This window comes from Pristiophorus japonicus, chromosome 21, assembly GCF_044704955.1.
Source record: "Pristiophorus japonicus isolate sPriJap1 chromosome 21, sPriJap1.hap1, whole genome shotgun sequence".
Taxonomy (NCBI): Eukaryota; Metazoa; Chordata; class Chondrichthyes; family Pristiophoridae; genus Pristiophorus; species Pristiophorus japonicus.
Window position 1 is genome coordinate 946,044 of NC_091997.1, and position 25,160 is coordinate 971,203.

At 48.1% G+C, this 25,160-nt stretch overlaps 1 protein-coding gene across 1 annotated transcript in view; it reads left to right on the forward strand.

Moving 5' to 3' along the window:
- Positions 1-20,141, forward strand: part of LOC139233576 (TANK-binding kinase 1-binding protein 1-like) — a 150,573-nt gene extending 130,432 nt beyond the window's left edge. The window contains exons 9-10 of the mRNA XM_070863975.1: positions 12,948-13,372; positions 17,969-20,141. Coding sequence (XP_070720076.1) covers positions 12,948-13,372; positions 17,969-18,097 — 554 coding nt within the window. The 3' untranslated portion in view covers positions 18,098-20,141. The remainder of the gene's footprint in view (positions 1-12,947; positions 13,373-17,968) is intronic.
- The last annotated feature ends 5,019 nt before the right edge of the window (positions 20,142-25,160 follow it).

Sequence of the window (25,160 nt, forward strand, 5' to 3'; positions counted from 1 at the left end):
CAAACAAAGCATAAAAAGTAATAAGCATTCAATAAAAAATAAAGAACTGAAATAAATAATTAAATTAACAAATAAAAAACTGAAGTAAATCCTACCTTCAACTAAACTCGGCAGCGGTGGGTGTGCGGGAGTACCTTCGGCCTGGGATAGGGGAGGGAGAACACAGCATCTGAACAGGGGGGAGGGAGAAGGCTCAACGCAACAGGCTGCGGGGGGGGGCGGGGGGGATTAGCTGTGGGTGGTGGGTGGTGAATGCGGCATCTTAACGGTGGTGGGGTGGGGGGAAGGGCAGAGATCCACAGCAGGCCCGCCCTGGTCGGTGTGGGCGCCCCCCCGCCAGATCAAAATTCAAAACCCTTCCCCCCACCAACCTGTCTCTTGTAGCCCTCAGCGCGGGAAGCGGCCGGCCACTCAGCCCAGGATAGCGCCGGCGAGCGCCGGCCCCTCCCACACAACCTGCAGCACACACTCACAGATTCTGGAGGCTAGGAGCTACTGCGCATGCGCGCGCACTCCAGCGCGTATGTGCAGAGGTCCCGGCACTGTTTTCAGCACCGGGACCTGGCTCCGCCCCCGAATCCAGTTGCCACGCTACGCCACCATGGAGGAGCGGCCAAACTCGGCCCAAAGATTTTTGGCGCCCTTGGGAGTTTTACAAAAGCCACGTACCTCTGGTGTACTGGCCAAATTTGGGCCCGTGGAATTTAGGACTGAGATGAGGAGAAATCTCTTCACTCAGAGGGTGGTGAATCTTTGGAATTCTCTGCCCCAGAGGGCTGTGGAGGTTCTGTCGTTGAGTATATTCAAGACAGAGATCGATAGATTTTTGAATATTAAGGGAATCAAGGGATATGGGGATAGTGCAGGAAAGTGGAGTTGAGGTAGAAGATAAGCCATGATCTTATTGAATGGCGGAGCAGGCTCGAGGGCTGAATGGCTGACTCCTGCTCTTATTTTTTATGTTCTTGTGCAATGCCGACTTGCTGTCACCAATGCGAACTTCAACCCTCGCGCTGAATTCTGGGTTGGGCCTTAAGCACGTCAGGTTAAGCTGGCAGTGACTGTGTCTGCAGCTCTTAAAGGGACACACACATCATTCAGGTAAGTTTGAATTTAAGGGTTTGGACAGGGGCTTTTTGATTTTATTGAAGTGGTGGCTTGCTGCAGTAGATGTGAAAAGTTTTTTAAGTGTGTAGGGAGTGCTTTTGGACACTTGCAAGGGCTGTGATGGTAAATGAAGGCCTTTGAGAAGACAGAACATGTGCGAATACTCAGCAGGTCACGCAACATCCGTGGAGAGAAAAACAGAGTTCACGTCTCAGGTCGAGATGCTGCCTGACCAGCTGAGTATTTGTAGCATTTTATGCTGCCATTTCACATTTACGGTATCCGCTCGCAGAGGGAAGAGGAAGACACAGGAGAGGTGCAAGTCAAAGAGGAGGAATCAGATGAAATATGCATCCCAGACAGCCCCTGTAAACTCCTTAGGCTACAGCATGGAACCACACGAGGCACATTCTGGGGATAAGGTCACTCTGTGGCCTGAATCTTTATTCACAGGACTCCAAAGGCAGTGACCCTGCGTGGGACCTCCCTTTTTATACCTGAGTGATCAGGTAAGGAGTGTCTCCCACAAGTTCACCCCTTGTGGTCAAGGTGTGCATCTAAGTTGAGTGTATACAGTAATACAGCGGTGTTACATTGTGGTTACATACATGACATCACCTCCCTTCACAAAGTCTTATTGGAATAATAGGTTTAGTCTTTCAGGTGGTCTACGCTCCCTCGTGGAGCGCCGCAGTTGGGGCTCTGGTTGTTGGACACTGATGTGAGTGTCTGTCACCTGTGGTGATTCCGGCCTGTCCGGGCTGACCGCAGGGACTGTGCTTTCTTCTGAATGCTCTTGTTGCTCATTCACTGGCGGTGTTGTGAGCTCCATCTCATGGTCTTCTTCAGGTTCCTCCGTGTCCATGCTGAACCTTTTTTTGACTTGGTCCAGATGCTTACGGCATATCTGACCATTGTTGAGTTTTACCACGATGACCCTATTCCCCTCTTTGTCAATTACAGTGCCCTCAAGCCATTTGGGACCCATGGCGTGATTGAGGATGAATACCGGATCATTTATTTCTATACATCTCCCCCTCGCATTACGGTCATGGTACTCGTTTTGTGACTTGCGCTTGCTCTCAACTATGTCGGTCAGGACTGGGTGAATGAGGGACAACCGAGTTTTGAGTGTCCGTTTCATTAGTAGCTCTGCGGGCAGGACCCCTGTGAGCGAGTGCGGTCGGGATCTATAAGCCAGTAGGAGGCGCGGCAGGCAGCATTGTAGGGAGGGTCCTTGAATCCTGAGCATACCTTGCTTAATGATTTGGACCGCACGTTCCGCCTGGATATTGGAGGCCGGCTTGAACGGCGCAGTCCTGACGTGGTTGATGCCATTGCCCGACATAAACTCTCGGAATTCGTAGCTCGTGAAACACGAGCCATTATCACTAACCAGGATGTCCGGCAAGCCATGGGTTGCAAAGATCGCATTTAGGCTTTCCACGGTGGGGAATGGTGTGCATGAATTTAGAATGATGCACTCAATCCATTTCGAGTACGCATCTCCACAATAAGGAACATCTTACCCATGAACGGGCCCGCGTAGTCAACATGAATGCGTGACCATGGCCTGGTGGGCCAGGGCCACAGTCTGAGCAGGGCCTCCCTGGGGGCATTACCCAGCTGGGCACACGTCGTGCACCTGCGAACACAGTGTTCCAGGTCTGAATCAATTCCAGGCCACCAAACGTGTGACCGGGCAATGGCCTTCATCAGCACGATGCCTGGGTGCTCGCTGTGGAGTTCCCAGCCCTTCTGGGGCATAACTACCCGGCTGCCCCATAGTAGGCAGTCGGCTTGGATGGAGAGCTCATCCATCCGCCTGTGGAACGGTCTGACCTCCTCAGGGCATGCTCCGTGTGCGGGCGCCCAATCCCCAGTCAGGACACATTTCTTAATCAGGGATAGGAGGGGATCTCTGTTGGTCCAGATTTTGATCTGGCGGGCTGTGATTGGGGAGCCTGAGCTGTCAAAGGCATCGACGGCCATGTCCATCTCGGCGCTTTGCTCTGCTGCCCCCTCAGTGGTGGCCAGTGGGAGCCTGCTGAGCGCGTCAGCGCAATTTTCAGTGCCGGGCCGGTGCCGAATGGAGTAGTTATAAGCAGCTAGCGTGAGAGCCCATCGCTGTATGCGAGCTGATGCGTTGGCATTGACAGCCTTGCTGTCTGACAACAGGGATGTTAATGGCTTATGGTCCGTCTCTAATTCAAACTTCCTACCAAATAGGTAATGGTACATTTTTTTTACACCATAGACACATGCAAGCGCTTCCTTCTCGACCATCCCATATCCCCGTTCTGCTTGAGAGAGAGAGCGACCAGGAGGCATAAGCCACAGGTTGTAGCTGACCCTCAGCATTACCCTGCTGCAACACGCACCCAACCCCATAGGACGATGCATCACAAGTCAGAACCAATTTTTTACAGGGGTCGTACAGAGTCAACAACTTGTTTGAACAAAGTATGTTTCGCGGCCGATCAAAAGCCCGTTCCTGACAGTCCCCCCAAAACCAAACACAACCCTTACGCAGGAGCACGTGTAGCGGCTCCAACAACATGCTCAAGTTCAACAGAAAGTTCCCGAAATAATTCAACAGTCCCAGGAATGAACGCAACTCTGATGTGTTGCAGGGCCTGGGTTCTCATCAAACCACCTCTATTTTGGATTCGGTGGGCCAAATCCCATCTGCAGCAACCCTCCTGCCCAGAAACTCAACCTCAGGAGCTAAGAACAAACATTTAGACTTTTTGAGTTGCAGGCCTACCCGTTCCAATCCAGGTTGTGGAGGTGTTCCTCGGTGTCCCGACCCGTGATGAGGATGTTGTCCTGGAATACAATCGTTACAGGAATGGATTTAAGCAGGCTCTCCATGTTTCGTTGAAAAATCGCGGCCGCTGATCGCATGCCAAACGGACACCTGTTATAAACGAACAATCCCTTGTGCGTGGTGATGGTGGTCAGTAGTTTAAATTCATCGGCCAGTTCCTGGGTCATATAGGCTGAAGTAAGGTCCAACTTGGTGAACATCTTGCCGCCTGCCAGTGTGGCGAAGAGGTCCTCCGCTCTCGAGAACGGGTATCGATCTTGTAGGGACACCCGATTGATGGTGGCCTTGTAGTCGCCACAGATCCTGACAGAGCCATCCGCTTTTAGGATGGGAACGATGGGGCTCACCCAGTCGCTGAATTCAACAGGCGAGATGATGCCCTCTCTCAACAGCCGGTCCAATTCGCTCTCGATCTTTTCCCGCATCACATACGGCACCGCTCTGGCTTTGTGGTGCACTGGCCTGGCGTCCGGGGTGATGTATATCACTACTTTAGTGCCTTTGAAAGTCCCGATGCCAGGTTGGAATAGTGAATCGAATTGTTGGAGGACTTTTGAGCATGAACTTCGCTCCACAGATGACATTGCGTGAACATTCCCTCATTTCCAGCTCATCTCGGCTAACCAGCTCCTCCCCAACAGTGCGGGACCATTGCCCGGGACAATCCAGAGTGGCAGCCGATTCACTAACCCATTGTGTGTGACAGCCAACATTGCACTGCCTAGCACTGGAATGATTTCTTTAGTGTATGTCCGTAATTGTGTGTTAATACGTGCTAATTTGGGTCTACTGGCTTTAAGTGGCCATAGCTTCTTAAATTGCTAAACGCCCATGAGTGACTGGCTGGCCCCAGTGTCCAGCTCCATGCGTACAGGGATACCGTTTAATAAAACCCTCATCATCATCGGTGCCGTTTTGATGTATGAACTGTGAATATTCGCCACATGGACCCGCTGAACCTCGGCATCCATCGATTTGCCCCAAAGGTCATCCTGCCTCAAAGAACCCTCTTCTGGTCCATCCACCTCATATATTAGTCTGATTGCAGGCTTCCTGCACATTCGAGCTAAGTGGCCACTGAGATTGCAGTTCCTGCAGACAAACTGTTGAAATCTGCAAGATCTAGCTGTGTGTTTTCCCCCACACCTCCAGCATGAGTTAAAGTTTCCATTGTTGGGAACAAAGGGACTGTGGCCAGGCATTCCTCGCTGACGGTCCCTTGGACTGCTCTTAAGTACCCTATTAGTGGGTGTCAATGGCCCCATCTCGGGCCGCATTGTCCACTGTGTGAATGTCCGTTCAGCCTGCCATTGTCTCTGTTGAAGTCCTGCTTTGGGGTCTATTGCTTCGGTCTGCCCCTGCCTGCCTGTGGGGCTCTGAGTCACATCGATGATGTTAACTCCCTGATCCCTCGCCGCGTTAGAGGCAGAATTGAGTGCGTATATTATTTTTGTCTCTTCCTCCCCTGCCAAGAAAGTTTGAGCTAGCAACGCCACCGCTTCCAAGGTCAAATCCTTGGTCTCAATTAATTTGTGGAAAATTTCCGCATGATCGATGCCCTCGATAAAGAAGTCCCTTAGCATCTCCCCCATGCAGGCGTCTGTGAACTTACAGAGGCTGGCCAAACGCTGGAGGTCTGCTACGAAGTCCGGTATGCTCTGTCCTTCATGATGTTGGTGGGTGTAGAATCTGTGTCGGGTCATATGTAAGCTACTCGCCGGTTTGAGGTGCTCCCCGATCAATTTGCTAAGTTCTTCAAAGGTTTTGTCCGCCGGCTTTTCAGGTGCTAGTAAGTCCTTCATGAGCGCGTAAGTCTTTGGCCCGCAGCTGCTCAGGAGATGAGCCCTTCGCTTGTCGGCCGCTGCATCCCTCAGCCAGTCTTTCGTAACAAAGCTTTGCTGAAGCCTCTCAACAAAATCGTCCCAGTCTTCCCCAACACAGTACCGTTCCTCCGTGCCACCGGTAGCCATTCCCGTGGGTCGTAAATTCCCGTTTCTCGTCGCCAATGTAAAGCCCTTACTCTACAGCATGAAACCACACGAGGCACATTCTAGGGATAAGGTCACTCTGTGACCTGAACTCTTTATTCACAGGACTCCAAAGGCACTGACCCTGTGTGGGACCTCCCTTTTTATACCTGAGTGATCAGGTAAGGAGTGTCTCCCACAAGTTCACCCCTTGTGGTCAAGGTGTGCATCTAGATTGAATGTATACAGTAATACAGTGGTGTTACATTGTGGTTACATACATGACAGCCCCTTTGTGGCCGGGATATCTGGGATGGAATCATCACCTGTGGTCTCACTGGCTGGGCCGGCTGCATTTCTTGGGTGTGTGAAATGAGGAAGACACAAAGGTGGGGTTGTGCTGATGGGAGGGCAGGTATTAAATGGCGGAGCAGGCTTGAGGGGGCGTATGGCCTACTCCTATTCCTGCTGCTATTTCTATGTTCTTATGAAAGCAAGAGATGCATGCCAGAAGGAGGATAATGTACAAGGATACCAGCATCTTGTATCCTTTCAGCCCTGTCGCTGGCTAAGGGCTCGACCATGTCCCTGCCAACAATGGCGTGCACCACCTCCTCCAAGGGGGTGAGGTGAGGCTAGGAATGGGAGATGTGCCTCGTCATTGGTGCAGATTGTTGGTAGGTGAATGATTGAGCAGTGTGTGAAGCTAGTGGTGCAGTTGGTCAGAGACGGCTTTTAAAGATGCGTTCACTGGCCTTGACCCGTGGTCTGAGGTTATGAAACTTCTTTGGGCACTGGAGCCAGGCGGTGGGACGACACCACTGGCAGTGACGGCCTTCGTAATGTTCTTTCTGGAGGGCCTCCATGCTCCTCTGGGCAATGGACCTCTCTTGCAGTGTTGACCCCTGCACAAAGCTGGAGTGCTGTGTGTGAGACCCCTGGCTTGCTGAGCCATTTGTGTTAGTGCTGACGCAGTTTTCCCATTTGTTGAGGTTAGGAAGGTAATTCAGCTTTAAATGCTGAATATTCACATTTGGAATTTCTTTTAAATGTTGAATGTTAAAAGGCAGAAAGGCTGAAAAATGTATTGATTCACTGCATTTTATTTTGTGTTGCTTCAGTGTGCATGGCCCCTTTAATTCTCAGGCCTCCTCATTGCCCACAATTCCTTGCGAGATCCTCAGCGTCGCTCACAGAGGCTGCAACGCCGCACCTGGACGCAAACTTCGTCCCGGATCCCTCCAGCAACGCCACCAGGACGGCGTTGCACGGAAGGTGAGCGCTGTGCCACCTATCTCCACGTCCCCCAGACCAATTTGACTCAGTTAGCATTGCGGCCATTTCCAGCGGCCGTTAACTTGCAGTTGCCGGTTACACCAACAACTTTGCTGGCGGACACCAATGTTTCCCCCTTAGTGTCTTGGCTGAGTCATGAATGATATCTTCTGTGACTGGGACCTTGGTACATTATCCCTCCTAGAACTCCTTGACCTCTTTGCAGTGTTGGATACATTGATAGCACCATACCCCCCGCCATCGTCTCTGCTCCATTGTTCATCCCTGTGAAACTACCCTTGTGTGCTCATTGTGTGCTCATTATGTGGTCATTGTGTGGTCATTGTGTGGTCATTGTGTGCTCATTGTGTCCTCATTGTGTGGTCATTGTGTGGTCATTGTGTGGTCATTGTGTGCTCATTGTGTCCTCATTGTGTGGTCATTGTGTGCTCATTGTGTCCTCATTGTGTGGTCATTGTGTGCTCATTGTGTGCTCATTGTGTGCTCATTGTGTGGTCATTGTGTGCTCATTGTGTGCTCATTGTGTGTATTGTGTGGTCATTGTGTGGTCATTGTGTGGTCATTGTGTGCTCATTGTGTGCTCATTGTGTGGTCATTGTGCGCTCATTGTGTGGTCATTGTGTGGTCATTGTGTGCTCATTGTATGCTCATTGTGTGGTCATTGTGTGCTCATTGTGTGCTCATTGTGTGCTCATTGTGTGGTCATTGTGTGCTCATTGTGTGCTCATTGTGTGGTCATTGTGTGCTCATTGTGTGTATTGTGTGGTCATTGTGTGCTCATTGTGTGCTCATTGTGTGCTCATTGTGTGTATTGTGTGGTCATTGTGTGCTCATTGTGTGCTCATTGTGTGCTCATTGTGTGCTCATTGTGTGGTCATTGCCAGAGGCGCAGCGGCAGAAGCGCTACCAACGGGGGCGCGGCACTCCTGATTTTGCACCTCCGCTAACTCCTGTGCAACTTTGCGGGAGCCAGTAGCATCCCCCCCACCCCTCCCCCTCGTGTGAAAACACTTTTGCACCCCATTAGCACCTCCTAGAGGCACTAACAACACGGGCACTGCAGGGGAACTTCGCCCCCAAAGTGTCTCGCTTTCTCTTGTTGAAGACTGAGAGAAAGCGAGCAGAGGTGATGGACCTCCATTAAAAACCTGTAAACTAGATAGAGGACTTTCACTATGACTATGGATCAGCCCTGCCTTCTTAGTGATCCTTGCTTCGTCCCGTTCTATAGCAAGAGAAATGCAGGGGATTTCCAGAAAATCCCATACAAGTAGGGGATCAAAGTCCTCAGAAAACAGGGCAGGAGATGACCTACCTTGAGACATTACTGATTACAAGAGAGTTGATGGACCTGATCCATTATCTGTTTACAACAAATTACAACAACTTGCATTTATACAGCGCCTTCAACGTAGTAAAATATCTCAAGGTCCTTCACAGGAATGTAATCAAACAAAATTTGGCATTGAACCACATAAGGAGATATTAGGACAGGGCTTTGTCAAAGAGGTAGGTTTTGAGGAGCATCTTAAAGGAGGAGAGAATGGCAGAGAGTCAGAGAGGTTGAGGGAGGAAATTCAAGAGCTTAGAGCCTAGGCAGCTGAAGGCACAGCCACCAATTATGGAGCGAAGAAATTCGGGAATATGTAAGAGACCAGAATTGGCGGAGCACAGAGATTCCGGAGGGTTGTGGGGCTAGAGGAGGTTTGAGAGATAAAGAAGGGTGAGGCCATGGAGGGATTTGAAGAAACGGATGAACATTTTAACATCTGTTGCGGTGGTGCCTGTGGTGTTTGGATTGCAAGAGTGAAATGCACCAGATTCTTGTCTGCACATCATCCCGCTGATAGACCAGGTTTGTCGTGGTTCTGCATTGTGGTGCCAGGAGCTAGATTGCTCCAGATCAATGCAGGGAGTCAGTTTAGAGACACCAGTCTCCCTGAATTCAAACTGAGCAAGCTTCATGGAGGTTAATAACAGTACAAAAATAAGGGCCAGAGGGGGGAACCTTTAGTTCAGCAATAGAACCTAATTTGCAAATACCCTGCAGGAACTTTAGATTCTCATAAAGGAATCAATAACTGTGAGCGTTTAACCAGCGCGCTGTTAGATTGGAGGATGCATTTAACACAGGACTTTGTATTCTGTCTGTGATTCAATAATATTAACACGTTCCCATCAGGCCATTGTATCCAGGATTATCACAACGTAGAGGAATCAAGTGCTACTAATTCGTGTTTCAATTAATTCTATTTAACGTGCTTTAACTGACTCAACAAATGCAACAACGCAGACAGAATTTCTGCCGAAGGTTATGCTGGCTTTATACTCAGCGAGGTGACCAGGGCTTCATTAGCTCCTGCCAGATATTTTTGAGTCTGGTACTTGGCAGTCGGAAGAGAAAGGGAAAAAATATAAAAGTTACGGGGTAATTTTGCAAAATGTAGTCATGACGAGGCAACTCTTCCGATGGTTTAGTGGATGAATGCACTGAGCCACACTGACCAAGGAGGTCTGAGGGCCAGTCTGAGGGTCAGGCTGATGGTCAGTCTGAGGGTCAGGCTGAGGGTCAGTCTGGGGTTCAGTCTGAGGGTCAGTCTGGGGTTCAGTCTGGGGTCAGTCTGAGGGTCAGTCTGGGGGTCAGTCTGAGGGTCAGTCTGAGGGTTCAGTCTGGTGTCAGTCTGAGGATCAGTCTGAGGGTCAGTCTGGGGGTCAGTCTGAGGGTCAGTCTGGGGGTCAGTCTGGGGGTCAGGCTAAGGGTCAGTCTAGGGGTTGAGCCTGGGGTTCAGTCCAGGGGTCAGTCTGGGGGTCAGTCTGAGGGTCAGTCTGAGGGTCAGTCTGGGGGTCAGTCTGGGGTTCAGTCTGGGGGTCAGTCTGAGGGTCAGTCTGGAGGTCAGTCTGGGGGTCAGTCAGGGGGTCAGTCTGGGGGTCAGTCTGGGAGTCACTCTGGGGTTCAGTCTGGGGTTCAGTCTGGGGTTCAGTCTGAGGGTCAGTCTGGGGGTCAGTCTGGGGTCAGTCTGGGGGTCAGTCTGTGGTTCAGTCCGAGGGTCAGTCTGGGGTTCAGTCCAGGGGTCAGTCTGGGGTCAGTCTGAGGGTCAGTCTGAGGATCAGTCTGGGGGTCAGTCTGGGGTTCAGTCTGGGGGTCAGTCTAGGGTTCAGTCTGTGGTTCAGTCCGAGGGTCAGTCCGGGGTTCAGTCCAGGGGTCAGTCTGTGGTTCAGTCCGAGGGTCAGTCTGGGGTTCAGTCCAGGGGTCAGTCTGGGGTCAGTCTGAGGGTCAGTCTGAGGATCAGTCTGGGGGTCAGTCTGGGGTTCTGTATGGGGGTCAGTCTAGGGTTCAGTCAGAGGGTCAGTCTGAGGGTCAGTCTGAGGGTCAGTCTGGTGGTCAGTCTGTGGTTCAGTCCGAGGGTCAGTCTGGGGTTCAGTCCAGGGGTCAGTCTGGGGTCAGTCTGGGGGTCAGTCTGGGGTTCAGTCTGGGGGTCAGTCTGGGGTCAGTCTGGGGGTCAGTCTGAGGGTCAGTCTGAGGGTCAGTCTGGGGTTCAGTTTGGGGGTCAGTCTGGGGTTCAGTCTGGGGTTCAGTCTAAGGGTCATTCTGGAGTTCAGTCTGGGGGTCAGTCTGAGGATCAGTCTGGGGGTCAGTCTGGGGTTCAGACTGTTGGTCAGTCTAGGGTTCAGTCTGAGGGTCAGTCTGAGGGTCAGTCTGAAGGTCAGTCTGGTGTTCAGTCTGGGGGTCAATCTGAGGGTCAGTCTGAGGATCAGGCTGGGGATCAGTCTGGGGTTCAGTCTGAGGGTCAGTCTGAGGTTCAGTCTGGGGTTCAGTCTGAGGGTCAGTCTGAGGGTCAGTCTGAGGGTCAGGCTGGGGTTCAGTCTGAGGGTCAGTCTGAGGGTCAGTCTGGGGTTCAGTCTGGGGTTCAGTCTGAGGGTCAGTCTGAGGGTCAGTCTGAGGGTCAGTCTGGGGTTCAGTCCGGGGGTCAGTCCGAGGGTCAGTCTGAGGGTCAGGCTGGGGTTCAGTCTGGGGGTCAGTCTGAGGGTCAGTCTGGGGGTCAGTCTGGGGGGTCAGTCTGGGGGTCAGTCTGTGGTTCAGTCTGGGGTTCAGTCTGGGGGTCAGTCTGAGGGTCAGTCTGAGGGTCAGTCTGGGGTTCAGTCTGGGGTTCAGTCTGAGGGTCAGTCTGAGGGTCAGTCTGAGGGTCAGTCTGGGGTTCAGTCTGAGGTGCAGAGATAGCTGACCTCTGCTGAGATGGCGATTGGGGTGCTACCATTGAACTCATCATCTCTGAACTGGATAATAAAGAAAACACCAGCCATTGACCCCTGCGGTCCAGTGCCCCGCCTGTGAATACTCTGCTTCACGGACATTCTATTGCTTATTGCGGTACACTCACTGTTGTTCTGTGACTGAAATGAGGGGCTATTCAATGCATAGCAAGATCCCACAAATCCCCGTAGATCTATTTTTGGTGGTTAAGGTCGAGGGAGGAATGTTGACCAGGAGATCTCCCTGATCATCTCCTAATGTGCCATCTGTAGGTTCACCTCTACATGCTTAGCATCTCATCCGAAAGGAAGGCACCCCGAATCACGCAGCACTCCGTTAGTACTGTTGTGGAATGTCAGTCTAGGTTACGTGCTAAAGCCCTGGACTGTGGCTTGAAGCCACACCTCAGAGACAAAGGTGCCACCACCTGAGCCAATCTGCATCTTTGGGGGAAACTTGATAATGTTTGAACTCAAATGATCTACCCCTCCCCAGCCCCCCTATTTGTTGAGGGCGATTTTATCTGAGGCGGGATTGGTGCGTGTGGGAGCCAGGGCGAGTGGCAAGACCCCTGACCCTCTGCAAAGTGAGGCCGGGGAGATTTTAGCCCTCAGGCCTCATTTACACATAGAGCTCGTCCGCCTCCGGATTTCGGGGGGCAGGTGGTTGCCGGCAGGGAACCGCAGGAACAGTCCCTGGCACTGAGGTCGATTGAGTGAGGGGTGGGCAGGTGATCGAGGCGGGGGAGGGGAGGGGAGAAAGCCTGGGGCAAGAGGAGGCCCAAAGTTTCCTGGTGTGGCTCAGAGAATGATTCCCGCTCCTCCTGGCCCCACAAGGAAACTTCATATAAGCTTAGCCTTACTGGGCCCCTCCTGGCCCTTGATGCAGCTCCCCGTAGCTTTGGCCTGGCGAGGAACCACCATTGCTGCTCCCCACTCAGGCTGCAGTTAAAAATAGCAGTCAGACCCGAATGACATCATCAGAGCCCAATCTGCCTATTTACAGAAGGACCCCATTGCCTTCTGATGGGCGTCCTTTAAAATTGCAGTTGGCCATATTGGGGTGGGGAGGGAGTGTGGGTGAGTCCCTGTTCCATCTTAACTACCCTCCCTGCCCAGTTTCCACCAGTGGTTAAAATTCCCCCTTGTCTCTTACAGGTTCTTCACTGAGCTTGAAAGGCTTTTTTCTAGATGTGAGCCTTGGTTTAGTGGCAACACTCGCGCCTCTGACTCAGAAGGTTGCAAAGATTTGAGCACATAATCCCAAACACAGACCATCATCAGGTTGTTCAATTCACTGCTGTTTGTGAGACCTTGCTGTGCACAAAATGGCTGCCACGCCTCCCGACAATGGTTCAAAGGTTCCACATTGGTCATGAAGCGCTTTGAGACGTCGAGAGGTCTGCGCAAGGGGCGTTGTATAAATGCAAGTTCTTTCTTGCTTCGTTTCTAGGGGACATTACATCTTAAATCTGTTGTTTTATTTTATTTCTCAGCCCATCCCCAACCCATTATTCACGTGAGCCAAGCTTCCTACTCCAGCTACCCCAGGAGTTCAAACCACCGCCTCCGGGCCAGCTTTCAAGGATGCCGCAGCTACTCCGAAGTCAGTGATGCCAAAGTGTACCACCACACAATGCCGTCTCGATTGGCAGCAGATGACCAATCCTCGCCATCGCACAGGCGATACCTTGCCAACGATTACCTTAAGGTGCCCGATAGTGCAGACGATGGTCCCTTTCAGCAGCAGCTAGAGTCCGATGATGAGGATTGGATAACCCATAGCCCTCCCGGCACTTTGGACAGGGGAATGAGAAGCACATCCTCCTGCACGGCGCTTCCTATCCCAGAGAATCACATGAATAGGGATTCGACTGAATATTCCAGATCGGAGCACGCCCAGTCGTGGCCTTCCATCAATGTAGGTCTGCAATTATAATCATCCCAATCGGCCTCAACGTGATGTTGTAGACTCTCCACCAGGTTTGAGTTACACGGCAGTGTGGACTCAGTGTTATACTGGGTTGGGACATGCCCTTCATTTCTGGCAGCTTAGTTCTAATTCAGTCCAGATTTAGTGCGGAAAGGTGCAAAAAAGAAAATAGCAGTATTTTTGTTGTTGACTGGAACAGTAAAGATGAATGGGGCATTCGATAGAAGCTTGAACGGTGTGAAAGATTATTTGCACGCATTGGTGAATTGCTAACAAGGGGGGTTGCAGACTGAAGATTATGACTCGGCAAATTGACAGGGAAGTTAGAAGATGGTTGTTAGAACATGGAAGGGGTAGAGTTTCCATTTGGTTGCGTTGTTTTCTTCGGCGCAGTTCGTCTGAAATCGGCATAAGCTGCACAAAAGATTGCGGAATTTTAAGCGCAAATTCCGTTCAGCGTAAATCAAGTTTCCACGATCTTTTGCACTAGTTTAAAAGACATTGCGCTCGAAGGCAGCCACAGCCCACAAAACTGTCCACGCCCCCAGGGTGAATGAATCACCATTGGCAGTTGCCACTAATTGCACTCATTTGCGGCCCTTCGAGGAGGCTCTAAATATTAAGCTGGTTCTTTTGGGCGAAAGGACACTGACAGACACGTTTTAAAAGCTTTACGAATGTATTTTTTTAATTTACTAAGAAACTGACTACCTCAACATCACTAGCAAATGATTCTGTATATTTTTTAAAAGCCATTTTCAGTCATTTAGAATCAGGTTACTCACAGGTGGTGGACTGACACTGTAATTAAAAATACTTATTTTTTGTGTTAAACCCCGTTTTCAGTTAATCAAACTGCAACAAGTTACCACGTCTAATTATATCAAGGACTACTTTTTAAAGCACTTTTAAAAAAAAATTGAAATGCTGGCTGATTAGGCTGGTTCATGACAGATTTTGCATTCGAAGATATGCAAATGAGTCTGATCGGAAACTCGAGGGGGAAAAAAAACGCTTTTCAAAACAGGCACAATTGTGGGCGCACTTTGGGTCCGGATCGTCGAATGCACTCAAAGCGCAAACTCTACCCCTGAATAGTTTACCAGAAGTGGGAACTGCGACCGTAACATTGTTTAAAAGGGGATTGGATAAGGATTGGAAAACGAGGAATTTAATAGGACATGGGGAATGGCAGGGAATTGGGAATGGGAGCAGTGAGCCCTGTGTCACCAGTGACCTCCTTCGATGCTGTAAATTCGAGAAAAGGCAAAGAATGAATATCTCCTCTCTCTAGTACAACTTGATATTAGTTTGGTAGGATGCTAACACAGCACAGAACTGTGCCGAGATCTTCGCGTTGAACATCACATAAATCAGTATGTTTTTCGTTCAGCAAGGAAGGAGGTAGTACTTGCTCTAATTCTCAGTAAAGAAGTGGGGTAAGTTGGTAATGGGAGGGCAGGGCAATATCTAGTAACATAATTAGGTTTGGTATAAAAATTGGAAAGGAGAAGGTACAGTCTAAAGATAAAACTACCCGATAGGGGAGGACAAAATAGCTAAGTTCAGCAAGATGGAAAGGGAACTAACCCAAATAAGTTGGAACGATAAATTGTCAGACAAGACAGTGGACAAACATCAGGAAACTTTCAAACAGGAGAGACATGGGGGTGGAGATTCAGCTGCACCTCTGTTGCAACGTTAACCCGGGCAGAGCGGTAAATTTTACGCCGGGAAATGGTTTGCGTATCCAGCTGCAAAATTCACCAGCTGGGCCCTGAGTGTGGAGCGGGTGCTAAGGGAGGCGTTCCACACCTTGTTTAGGGCGCCAGGCCGGCTGAGCAAATGAAAATCCCGAGCTAAACAGCCGGCCTCGGAATACTCTAAGAGAGACTTCTGTGAAAAAAAACATTTGAAAAAAAACACCAAAAACATTCCCAATACTTTACTGACACCATAGCCACATGAATCACAAACATAAAAAAATAAAAAGCAATCAATGACCTCAGGTCGACATTCCTTGCCTCACTGTGGCCGCTACAGTGGGAAGCGCCCGCTTTCACAGTCGGTCCCACTAGGGGGCGCCGCGGGCCGCTACGGATTGGGCGAGTTTCAAGTTTCGAGCCGGAGTAGTAACCAGGGGCGTTGCACACCGGCTCGCTTCTCTCGAGCGGTAACGCTCCGCGCCCCGCAAACCCGCCACCAAATGTCCTGGTGGGGCACTGGAAGCTGGCTGCCCACCCGGAAATGTTTTCTGCCACCATTACCGCCCCTCCGGGGCCAAAACAGAAGTAGCAACGAACCAAAAATCCAGTCCTTACGATATAGTCTTACTACATATAGTCTGACAAGAATTAACGGAGGTGCTGCAAACTCTGGCGTTTCTTGGATGAGGAGGGAAATTAAAATTAAAATGAGTCAAAAAGAGGCACTTGATTGGGCTAATAATACAAAAGGAAATAAAAGGGGCCACAGAAAATAGAGAAGGGAAGGAAGAAAGGGTAGAACGACTAAGGCAATATGAAACACTGGCAGATAATAAAAAGCTACATAATAAAGGGCTTATAAACACATCAAAAGCAAAAGTATCAAAGAAAATATAGAAGGGATTAGAGATGGAAATGGAAACCTTCTTGTGGAAGATGAAGGGATGACAGATAAATTAATTATTTGCTTCGATTTCCACTGAAGAGTGTGATAGTGGGAACGAAAGAGTAAACGAGGAGGAGGTGGAGCAATAACGTAGGTTAGCGATAAAAAAGTTGCAGTGAAGAAGTTGTTGGAACTCAAAGTGGAAGCTCAAAGTGAGAGCTGCATCCTAGAATGCTGAGGAAAGTCAGAAAGGAGAGAGCAGAGGCTTTGGTTACAATTGTTCAAACATCCTTGGATAAGGCAGTTGTGCCAGAGGACTGAAGGATTGTCAGTGTAATACCTCAAGAAGGGAAAGTGTTATAAAGCAGGTAACTATAGACCCAGCAGTGTAAGACATGGGTTCATTCAGGGCAACAGCATAACAAAAGAAGGGAGAGGTTGGGAGAATGTTCTTTTGATGCATAAGGACATAGAATGTTGGGTCAAAAACTGGTGGATACAATGCTGGATAGCTTTTAAAAGGGATGTAGATCAATATTTGAGGAAGAAAAATTAAAAAGCATATCGGCAAAGGGCAGGAGAGTGGGACTAACTGGCTAGCTCTTGCAGCGAGCCAGCACTTTTGCGATGGGCTGAATGGCCGATGATTTGAGCACTGCTCCTCTTTCAGCCCCGAAGTGCCAGTGTCAGTCAGACAGACCATTAGTACAACTGAAGTGGGCAATGGAATTGTTGGCCTCTTGCAACGAGGGAGAAATGTTCCAAGCTTACGATGAAGGCACATTGGGACAGAGTCGAAGAAGCTTTATTAATTTTCACAAATTGACATGATTTCAAATGGTGGTAACTAAACACTATGACTAATGAGTCTTTGATTAGACCATTATAGAAACTAATTGTGAATGTTCTTTATTTTTTTCTTTCCTTATCTTCCTATCTTCTCTCCTATTTTCTTCCCTTAACTGTTCTGAAGTTGGTGATCCATGTTGAGGTATGATTTAATGATTGCCTACTGCACCTCACTCAAATCTTCCTTCAGCGTGAGACGAGCTGATGAGGTCAGGCGGGCTGTTTTTCTGTGGACGCGGCCTATCCTATCTTCAGCTGATACACATGTCCAGTCAGATCACTGGACAGTGTTCAGGAGCAGTAACCCTGGCTAATGTTTCGTCTCCCAAGCTCAAGGGTGTCAAGGGCAATTGTAGTACCCCATCTTAGATCAACAAACTTGACACAGACTGGGATTCTGCATGGCCTAGTGATTTAAGTTGGTTACTGAGAAGAAGGGGTTGTCTTATGAAGAAAGGTTGAGCATGTTGGGCCAATACTCATTGGGGTCTAGAAGAATGAGAGCTAATCTAATTGGAATATAGAAGATTCTGAGGGGGCTTGATGGGATAGCTGCAGAGAGGATGTTTCCCCTTGTGGGGGGAAATCTAGAACTAGGGGGCATAGTCTCCAAATAAGGAGTCGCCCATTTAAGATGGAGATGAGGAGGAATTTCTTCTCTCAGAGGGTCATGAATCTTTGGAATTCTCTGCCCCAGAGAGCTGTGGAGGCTGGGTCATTGAATATATTCAAGGCGGTGATAGACAGATTTTTGAACGACAGGGGTGTCAAGGGTTATAGGGAACAGGCAGGAAAGTGGAGTTGAGGCCAAGATCAGATCAACCACAATAAATGGCGGAGCAGGCTCGAGGGGCTGAATGGCCTACTCCTGCTCCTATTTCTTATGTTCTTATGATACACCATGTGGTGTATTTACCCATTAAGCCATCATCCCCAAATCTTAACAGGAACTAATCGTTTGAAGGTAGGAAGACTGTATTTGCAGTGTTGAAACTCAAGCCTTCTGCAAAGGAATGAACAGCCTTCAATGCTTATAGTTAGTCACCAATTAGTAACTTGCGTAGTTGATGTCAAGGCAAGAGATCTGCTCAAAAACAATTTAAATACTGAACATTTTACTGTTCTGTTCCTTTTCCCTGCCAGCTTTGGATGGAAACAGGAGACTCGGATATCCGGAGCTGTCCGCTGTGTCAGCTGGCCTTCCCCCTCAACTACCCAGATGACGCCCTCATAAAACACATTGATACCCATTTGGAAAACAGCAAGATCTGATAGATACACTCTTCACTGAATCATGGAAGGATTGAAGAAAATAAAGAAGCAAAGGAAAACTGATGAAAGTAATGATGACATTTTCTACTTAATAATCTGATTTTTTTGTGGGGGGAGGGGGGAATGCTGATTAATCTTGAATGAACCTAAGAAGAAAATAGAAATATTGACTGAAGACCACTCCCAATTTGAGGAAGGAAGATGAAAATGATTGATCAGTGACTGATAAACATGACAAATGATATGTCTTCCAGTGCAATCAGTTTACTTCCAAAAACAAATACTTGAACATTGGTCAATAGGAATTTGGTGGGGAAGTGTCTTACATAATGAAGAGAGTCAACTGAAGGGTCGTTAAGTTGGTCTTTGACACTGTTAACCGCGAGGGACTATGGAGCGTCCTCCTCCGTTTCGGCTGCCCCCAAAAGTTTGTCATCATTCTCCGCCTGCTCCACAACGACATGCAGGCTGTGATCCTGACCAACAGATCCACCACAGACCCAATCCACATCTGGACCACGGTCAAACAGGGCTGCGTCATCGCCCCAACCCTCTTCTCAATCTTCCTCGCTGCAATGCTCCATCTCAACTCAACAAGCTCCCCACTGGAGTGGAAATAAACTAGAACCAGTGGAAACCTGTTCAACCTTCATCACCTCCAGACTAGATCCAAGTCTGTGCCATCCTCTGTCATCAAACTACAGTACGGAGATGACGCTTGCGTCAGCGCACATTCAGAGGCTGAACTCCAAGCCATCGTCAACATCTTCACCGAGGCGTATGAAAGCATGGGCCTTACACTAAACATCCATAAGACAAAGATCCTCCACCAACCTGACCCCACCACACAGCACTGCCTCCCGGTCATCAAAATCCACAGCGCGGCCTTGGACAACGTGGACCATTCTCCATACCTCGGGAGCCTACTATCAGCAAGGGCAGACATCGACAACAAGGTCCAACACCCCCTCCAGTGCGCCAGCGTAGCCTTCGGTCACCTGAGGAAGAGAGTGTTCGAAGACCAGGACCTCAAATCTGCCACCAAGCTTATGGTCTACAGGACAGTAGTGATACCCGCACTCCTGTATGGCTCAGAGATGTGGACCATATACAGTAGATACCTTAAATCGCTAGAGAAATACCACCAACGATGTCTCCGCAAGATCCTGCAGCTCCCCTGGGAGGACAGATGCACCAACGTCAGTGTTCTCGATCAGACCAACATCCCCAGCAGTGAAGCACTGACCACACTCGACCAGCTCCGTTGGGCAGGCCACATTGTTCGCATGCCCGACACAAGACTCCCAAAGCAAGCGCTCTACTCGGAACTCCTACATGGCAGGCGATCCCCAGGTGGGCAGAAGAAACGTTTCAAGGACACCCTCAAAACCTCCTTGATAAAGTGCAGCATCCCCACCGACACCTGGGAGTCCCTGGCCAAAGACCACCCTAAATGGAGGAAGAGCATTCGGGAGGGCACTGAGCACTTCGAGTCTCGTCGCCGAGAGCATGCAGAAAACAAACGCAGGCAGCGGAAGGAGCGTGCAGCAAACCAGACTCCCCACCCACCCTTTCCTCTAACAACTGTCTGTCCCGCCTGTGACAGAGACTATAATTCCCGTATTGGACTGTACAGTCAACTGAGAACTCACTTTTAGAGTGGAAGCAAGTCTTCCTCGACTCCGAGGGACTGCCTATGATGATGTTGATGATGACGTTAAGTTGGGCAGCCCATTGTTTAATGGACCAGGTTAAATGGTATAGTGCATCATAGGAACAGTTTTCCTGTGGAGCAGTGGTGTCAATACAGTTGGCTTCCAGTTACTGAAGTATAACGAGAATATAATTACCATCAAGAAGTGATGAGATATAGAAAATAATCCATAGATTGACATTGGGAAGAAGCAGTCCATACACGCCTGAAGGACAAGTGTATCATGGGCTTCCCAACATCACAAATTGGCCTATTTTATATATCCCATTGATTCCAAGTTGGGAATTCTAGTTATGGTATTGCTCACCTTGATGTGGCACAGTAGAAAATAAAACACATTTATCTTTATTAATACTGGTGATAGACATGATCCAAAGTCATGTGACATCGTCGCATGCAAGTCTTTTATTCACAGTTCTTGGTACTTTACCATATACACAGAACTTGTCACAGGCCAGTGTAGGTTCAGCCTCTGCCTGGAAACAGTATTGTGATTTCCCTCAACCTTATTTAATGTAGCAGAAATTTCACATTTCCCATGTTTGTACATACACACACACACACACACACACATATGCAATGAAAAGCTCTGACGCCGTGTCCAGCAGCATATTGAACGTTTGTTGGTCTAAAGCCCCTTGTGATTGATCCCAAGGAGAGAGTCTCTAATTCAAGGATCAAAGAAATCATGGAATTTTATATTATATACATATATAATATATTAAAAGTCTTACACCTGCAAGCTTTCTATAATAAATTCCTATGTTTATATCTAGAATGGAAACTGTTTATATAAACTTGTCGCACTGGACAAGACTGTTCCTGTACGAAGCACTGTAGTCCCAGTATTGGCAAGGGGCCGTAATTACGGTGGGACAGGTTTTACATGGGCAGTTTCAAGTATAAGTGTAGACATAGGAATTTACAATGGAAATATAAAAATAAGAACAGAATGCGTAACTTTAAAGTGGGAACTGACTCCCGTTTGTGAGCCCTGGTGCAAATATTGCCAGTCACTAAACTCGCTTCATCAGCTGACTCCACTCGGTTTTGACTCCCTGTGTGAGGTGCACTGGGACATTTGTATATATGTCAGCTTTGGTTCAATGGTTGCACTCTCGCTTTTGGGTCAAAAAGCTGTGGGTTCAAGCCATACTTCAGAGACCGCACATAATCTAGACTGACACTCGTGGTGCAGTGCTGAGGGAGTGCTACACTGGCAGAGGTGCCGACTTTCAGATGAGACGTTAAACTGAGAGTCTGCCCTCTCGGGTGGACGTAAAAGATCCCGTGGGTCCATTCGAAGAAAAGCAGGGCAGTTCTCCTCGGTGTCCTGTCCCTCAACCAACATCACTAAACTAGATTCTGGTCGTTTATCTCATTATTCATTGTGGGAGCTTGCTGTGCATAAATTGGCTGCCGCATTTCCCTACATTTCAACAGTGACCACCACTTCAAAAGTACTTCATTGACTGTGAAGCACCATGAGACATCCTGAGGTCGTGAAAGGTGTCATATAAATGCAAGTTATTTCTATCTCTATCAGCATGAGTAGATTACCTCAGATTGGCACTGCGAGCTGCAGAAGCAATGAAATTAATGCCTAGAAGATCAGGAGCCCCACAAACTGAGTGTGTTAACCTCCACACGTGATTCTCTAATCCATGCTCTTTGATCCCCTTTGCTGGAAGTGGCGTCACTGGAATTTACCCCCTATATGTCTAAAATTTGACTGTGAGTGTGTATTGCAGAATAGTACATCTAAAAAGTGACTCCCCTCATACTGAGTAACTCAGGCCTGACTCACAAATTTAGGATCACGAGACTCAAGGCTGCCTCTCACTTCAGCTCAGTTGATTTTTTTCCTCATTTTCAGCCAGACTGAGCGCTGTTGATAAAATAAGACGTTATCCAGCTTTCCGAACTGGAATGACACACCCCTCCCCAGCCGGATATGTGGTGGCATTGATGTTGGGCACCAACCAAGTGTGTGGCTGAAGTGCCCTCACTGCCAGTCTGAGAAGTATGAAGAGACACAGAGAGAAAACCAGAAAAGAGAGAACTGGTAAAGTTCTCATCACATAAGAACATAAGAACATAAGAACATAAGAATTAGGAACAGGAGTAGGCCATCGAGCCCCTCAAGCCTGCTCCGCCATTCAACAAGATCATGGCTGATCTGGCCGTGGACTCAGCTCCACTTACCCGCCCTCTCCCCGTAACCCTTAATTCCCTTATTGGTTAAAAATCTATCTATCTGTGACTTGAATACATTCAATAGGCCAGCCTCAACTGCTTCCTTGGGCAGAGAATTCCATAGATTCACAACCCTCTGGGAGAAGAAATTCCTTCTCAACTCGGTTTTAAATTGGCTCCTCCGTATTTTGAGGCTGTGCCCCCTAGTTCTAGTCTCCCCGACCAGTGGAAACAACCTCTCTGCCTCTATCTTGTCTATCCCTTTCATAATTTTAAATGTTTCTATAAGATCACCCCTCATCCTTCTGAACTCCAACAAGTAAAGACCCAGTCTACTCAATCTATCATCATAAGGTAACCCCCTCATTTCTCGAATCAGCCTAGTGAATCGTCTCTGTACTCCTTCCAAAGCTAGTATATCCTTCCTTAAGTAAGGTGACCAAAACTGCACGCAGTACTCCAGGTGTGGCCTCACCAATACCCTATACAGTTGCAGCAATACCTCCCTGCTTTTGTACTCCATCCCTTTCGCAATGAAGGCCAACATTCCATTCGCCTTCCTGATTAACTGCTGCACCTGCAAACTAACTTTTTGAGATTCATGCACAAGGACCCCCAGGTCCCTCTGCACCACAGCATGTTGTAATTTCTCCCCATTCAAATAATATTCCCTTTTACTGTTTTTTTTCCCAAGGTGGATGACCTCACACTTTCCGACATTGTATTCCATCTGCCAAACCTTAGCCCATTCGCTTACTCTATCCAAATCTCCTTGCAGCCTCTCTGTGTCCTCTACACAACCCGCTTTCCCACTAATCTTTGTGTCATCTGCAAATTTTGTTGCACTACACTCTGTCCCCTCTTCTAGGTCATCTATGTATATTGTAAACAGTTGTGGTCCCAGTACTGATCCCTGTGGCACACCACTAACCACTGATTTCCAACCGGAAAAGGACCCATTTATCCCGACTCTCTGCTTTCTGTTCGCCAGCCAATGTTCTATCCATGCTAATACATTTCCTCTGACTCCATGTACCTTTATCTTCTGCAGTAACCTTTTGTGTGGCACCTTATCGAATGCCTTTTGGAAATCTAAATACACCACATCCATCGGTACACCTCTATCCACCATGCTCATTATATCCTCAAAGAATTCCAGTAAGTTAGTTAAACATGATTTCCCTTTCATGAATCCATGCTGCATCTGCTTGATTGCACTATTCCTATCCAGATGTCCCGCTATTTCTTCCTTAATGATAGTTTCAAGCATTTTCCCCACTACAGATGTTAAACTAACCGGCCTATAGTTACCTGCCTTTTGCCTGCCCCCTTTTTTAAACAGAGGCGTTACATTAGCTGCTTTCCAATCCGCTGGTACCTCCCCAGAGTCCAGAGAATTTTGGTAGATTATAACAAATGCATCTGCTATAACTTCCGCCATCTCTTTTAATACCCTGGGATGCATTTCATCAGGACCAGGGGACTTGTCTACCTTGAGTCCCATTAGTCTGTCCAGCACTACCTCCCTAGTGATAGTGATCATCTCAAGGTCCTCCCTTCCCACATTCCTATGACCAGCAATTTTTGGCATGGTTTTTGTGTCTTCCACTGTGAAGACGGAAGCAAAATAATTGTTTAAGGTCTCAGCCATTTCCACATTTCCCATTATTAAATCCCCCTTTTCATTTTCTAAGGGACCAATATTTACTTTAGTCACTCTTTTCCGTTTTATATATCTGTAAAAGCTTTTACTATCACGCCGCTCGAGTTCCAGTACAGCGGTGAGGCAGAACATTGAGAGAAAGTGAGCATGAGCAAGTTTCACATCCGGGGAAAAGCCACTTATTGGATACAGGAGTTGGCTGGCAGCAAGTTACAAGACTTCAAGTCGAATCAAGCGATTCTAATGCGATCATAAACATGAGGGTCGGTGTACGTGGTAGCAAGGTTCCTGAGTTTACATTACAGTCAGTAACATGCTCCCTGCCAACTGTTGTTTCCTATAATGTATGCATGACTGTGAGCGGCTTTAAATCTGAACAGTTGGCTGGTTTACCAATTCTCATCTTCCGCTCCACCGCCAAATGTTGCTGTTAGGGTTTCTGCCTTCCGTGCCCCCTGGGGAATTTTACCATTCGCTTTGCATCTTGCACTCTGCCAGAACATTTTTACTGTCCATTTTGTATCTTTTATTTCCGCTGCTTGCTTCTTAACTTCTGCTGTCAAGCGGATTGACGTATTGTGAAGGGAAAAGAGGCTCGATACACAATTAGAGTGATGAAAGCCTTCCATGTGAGACGGTAGCTCATGGAGATAGATGCAGGACATTTTTTGCTGCAGATGACACAGACGTTTATGGTATTGTACATGTTATATTGACGTAATCGTCTCCAGTTGAAGTGAGATAACATTCTGGCATTGACCAAAATGAGGTGACTAACAGATAACTTACTTACAGAAATTGATACTCAGTTCCTAAATGCACAGCGCAGTGCAGTCCTGCACCGTATAGACCAGGAATGGCCCAGGTCCGACCTTTGGTCTGTGCTGAGTTAACTGATCTTAGCTAAGGAGGTAGTTGGGACAGGTCAAATGGCCCTGAGCTGGGAATTGGGGCCAAAATTAAACCAATATTCTGGAAAATTGACATGAAAGCCATGTGTTTGTGCAATCAATTTTACTAACATCAGTTTGTAAATTCGTTTTTTTGTCAGTTTGCTCTTCATTTAACTTGAAGTAGGTTTCTGGAATTAACCTTTTCTATAAATATTTTCTATTTGTAACCTGTTAATGTTAAACGATTGGTCCCTCTCCATAACTCGAAGTTCCTGGGTTATAGAGATGCTGGGGGCAGAGGTACATTCCATTGTATAGACAGCATTTCCTATCATTTTTGACGACTGATCTCTGATGATTTTCTGATAGTGAAGAACACAAATATGGTGCACTTAAAATTGAGTGGATTGAGCTTCAGTGGCTTTGCTCTTTACTGTTTCATGATAATTATTACTTATTATTCTTTCTTAATAATTTAATGATACATGGGAAACATGGCACTGACAGGGGTGGAGAATCAGCTCACTTAACTCCCAATGTAGCTTTTAGCATTCAGAATCTTGAAAACTGAGAGAACTCTTTCTTCCTTAATCTTCA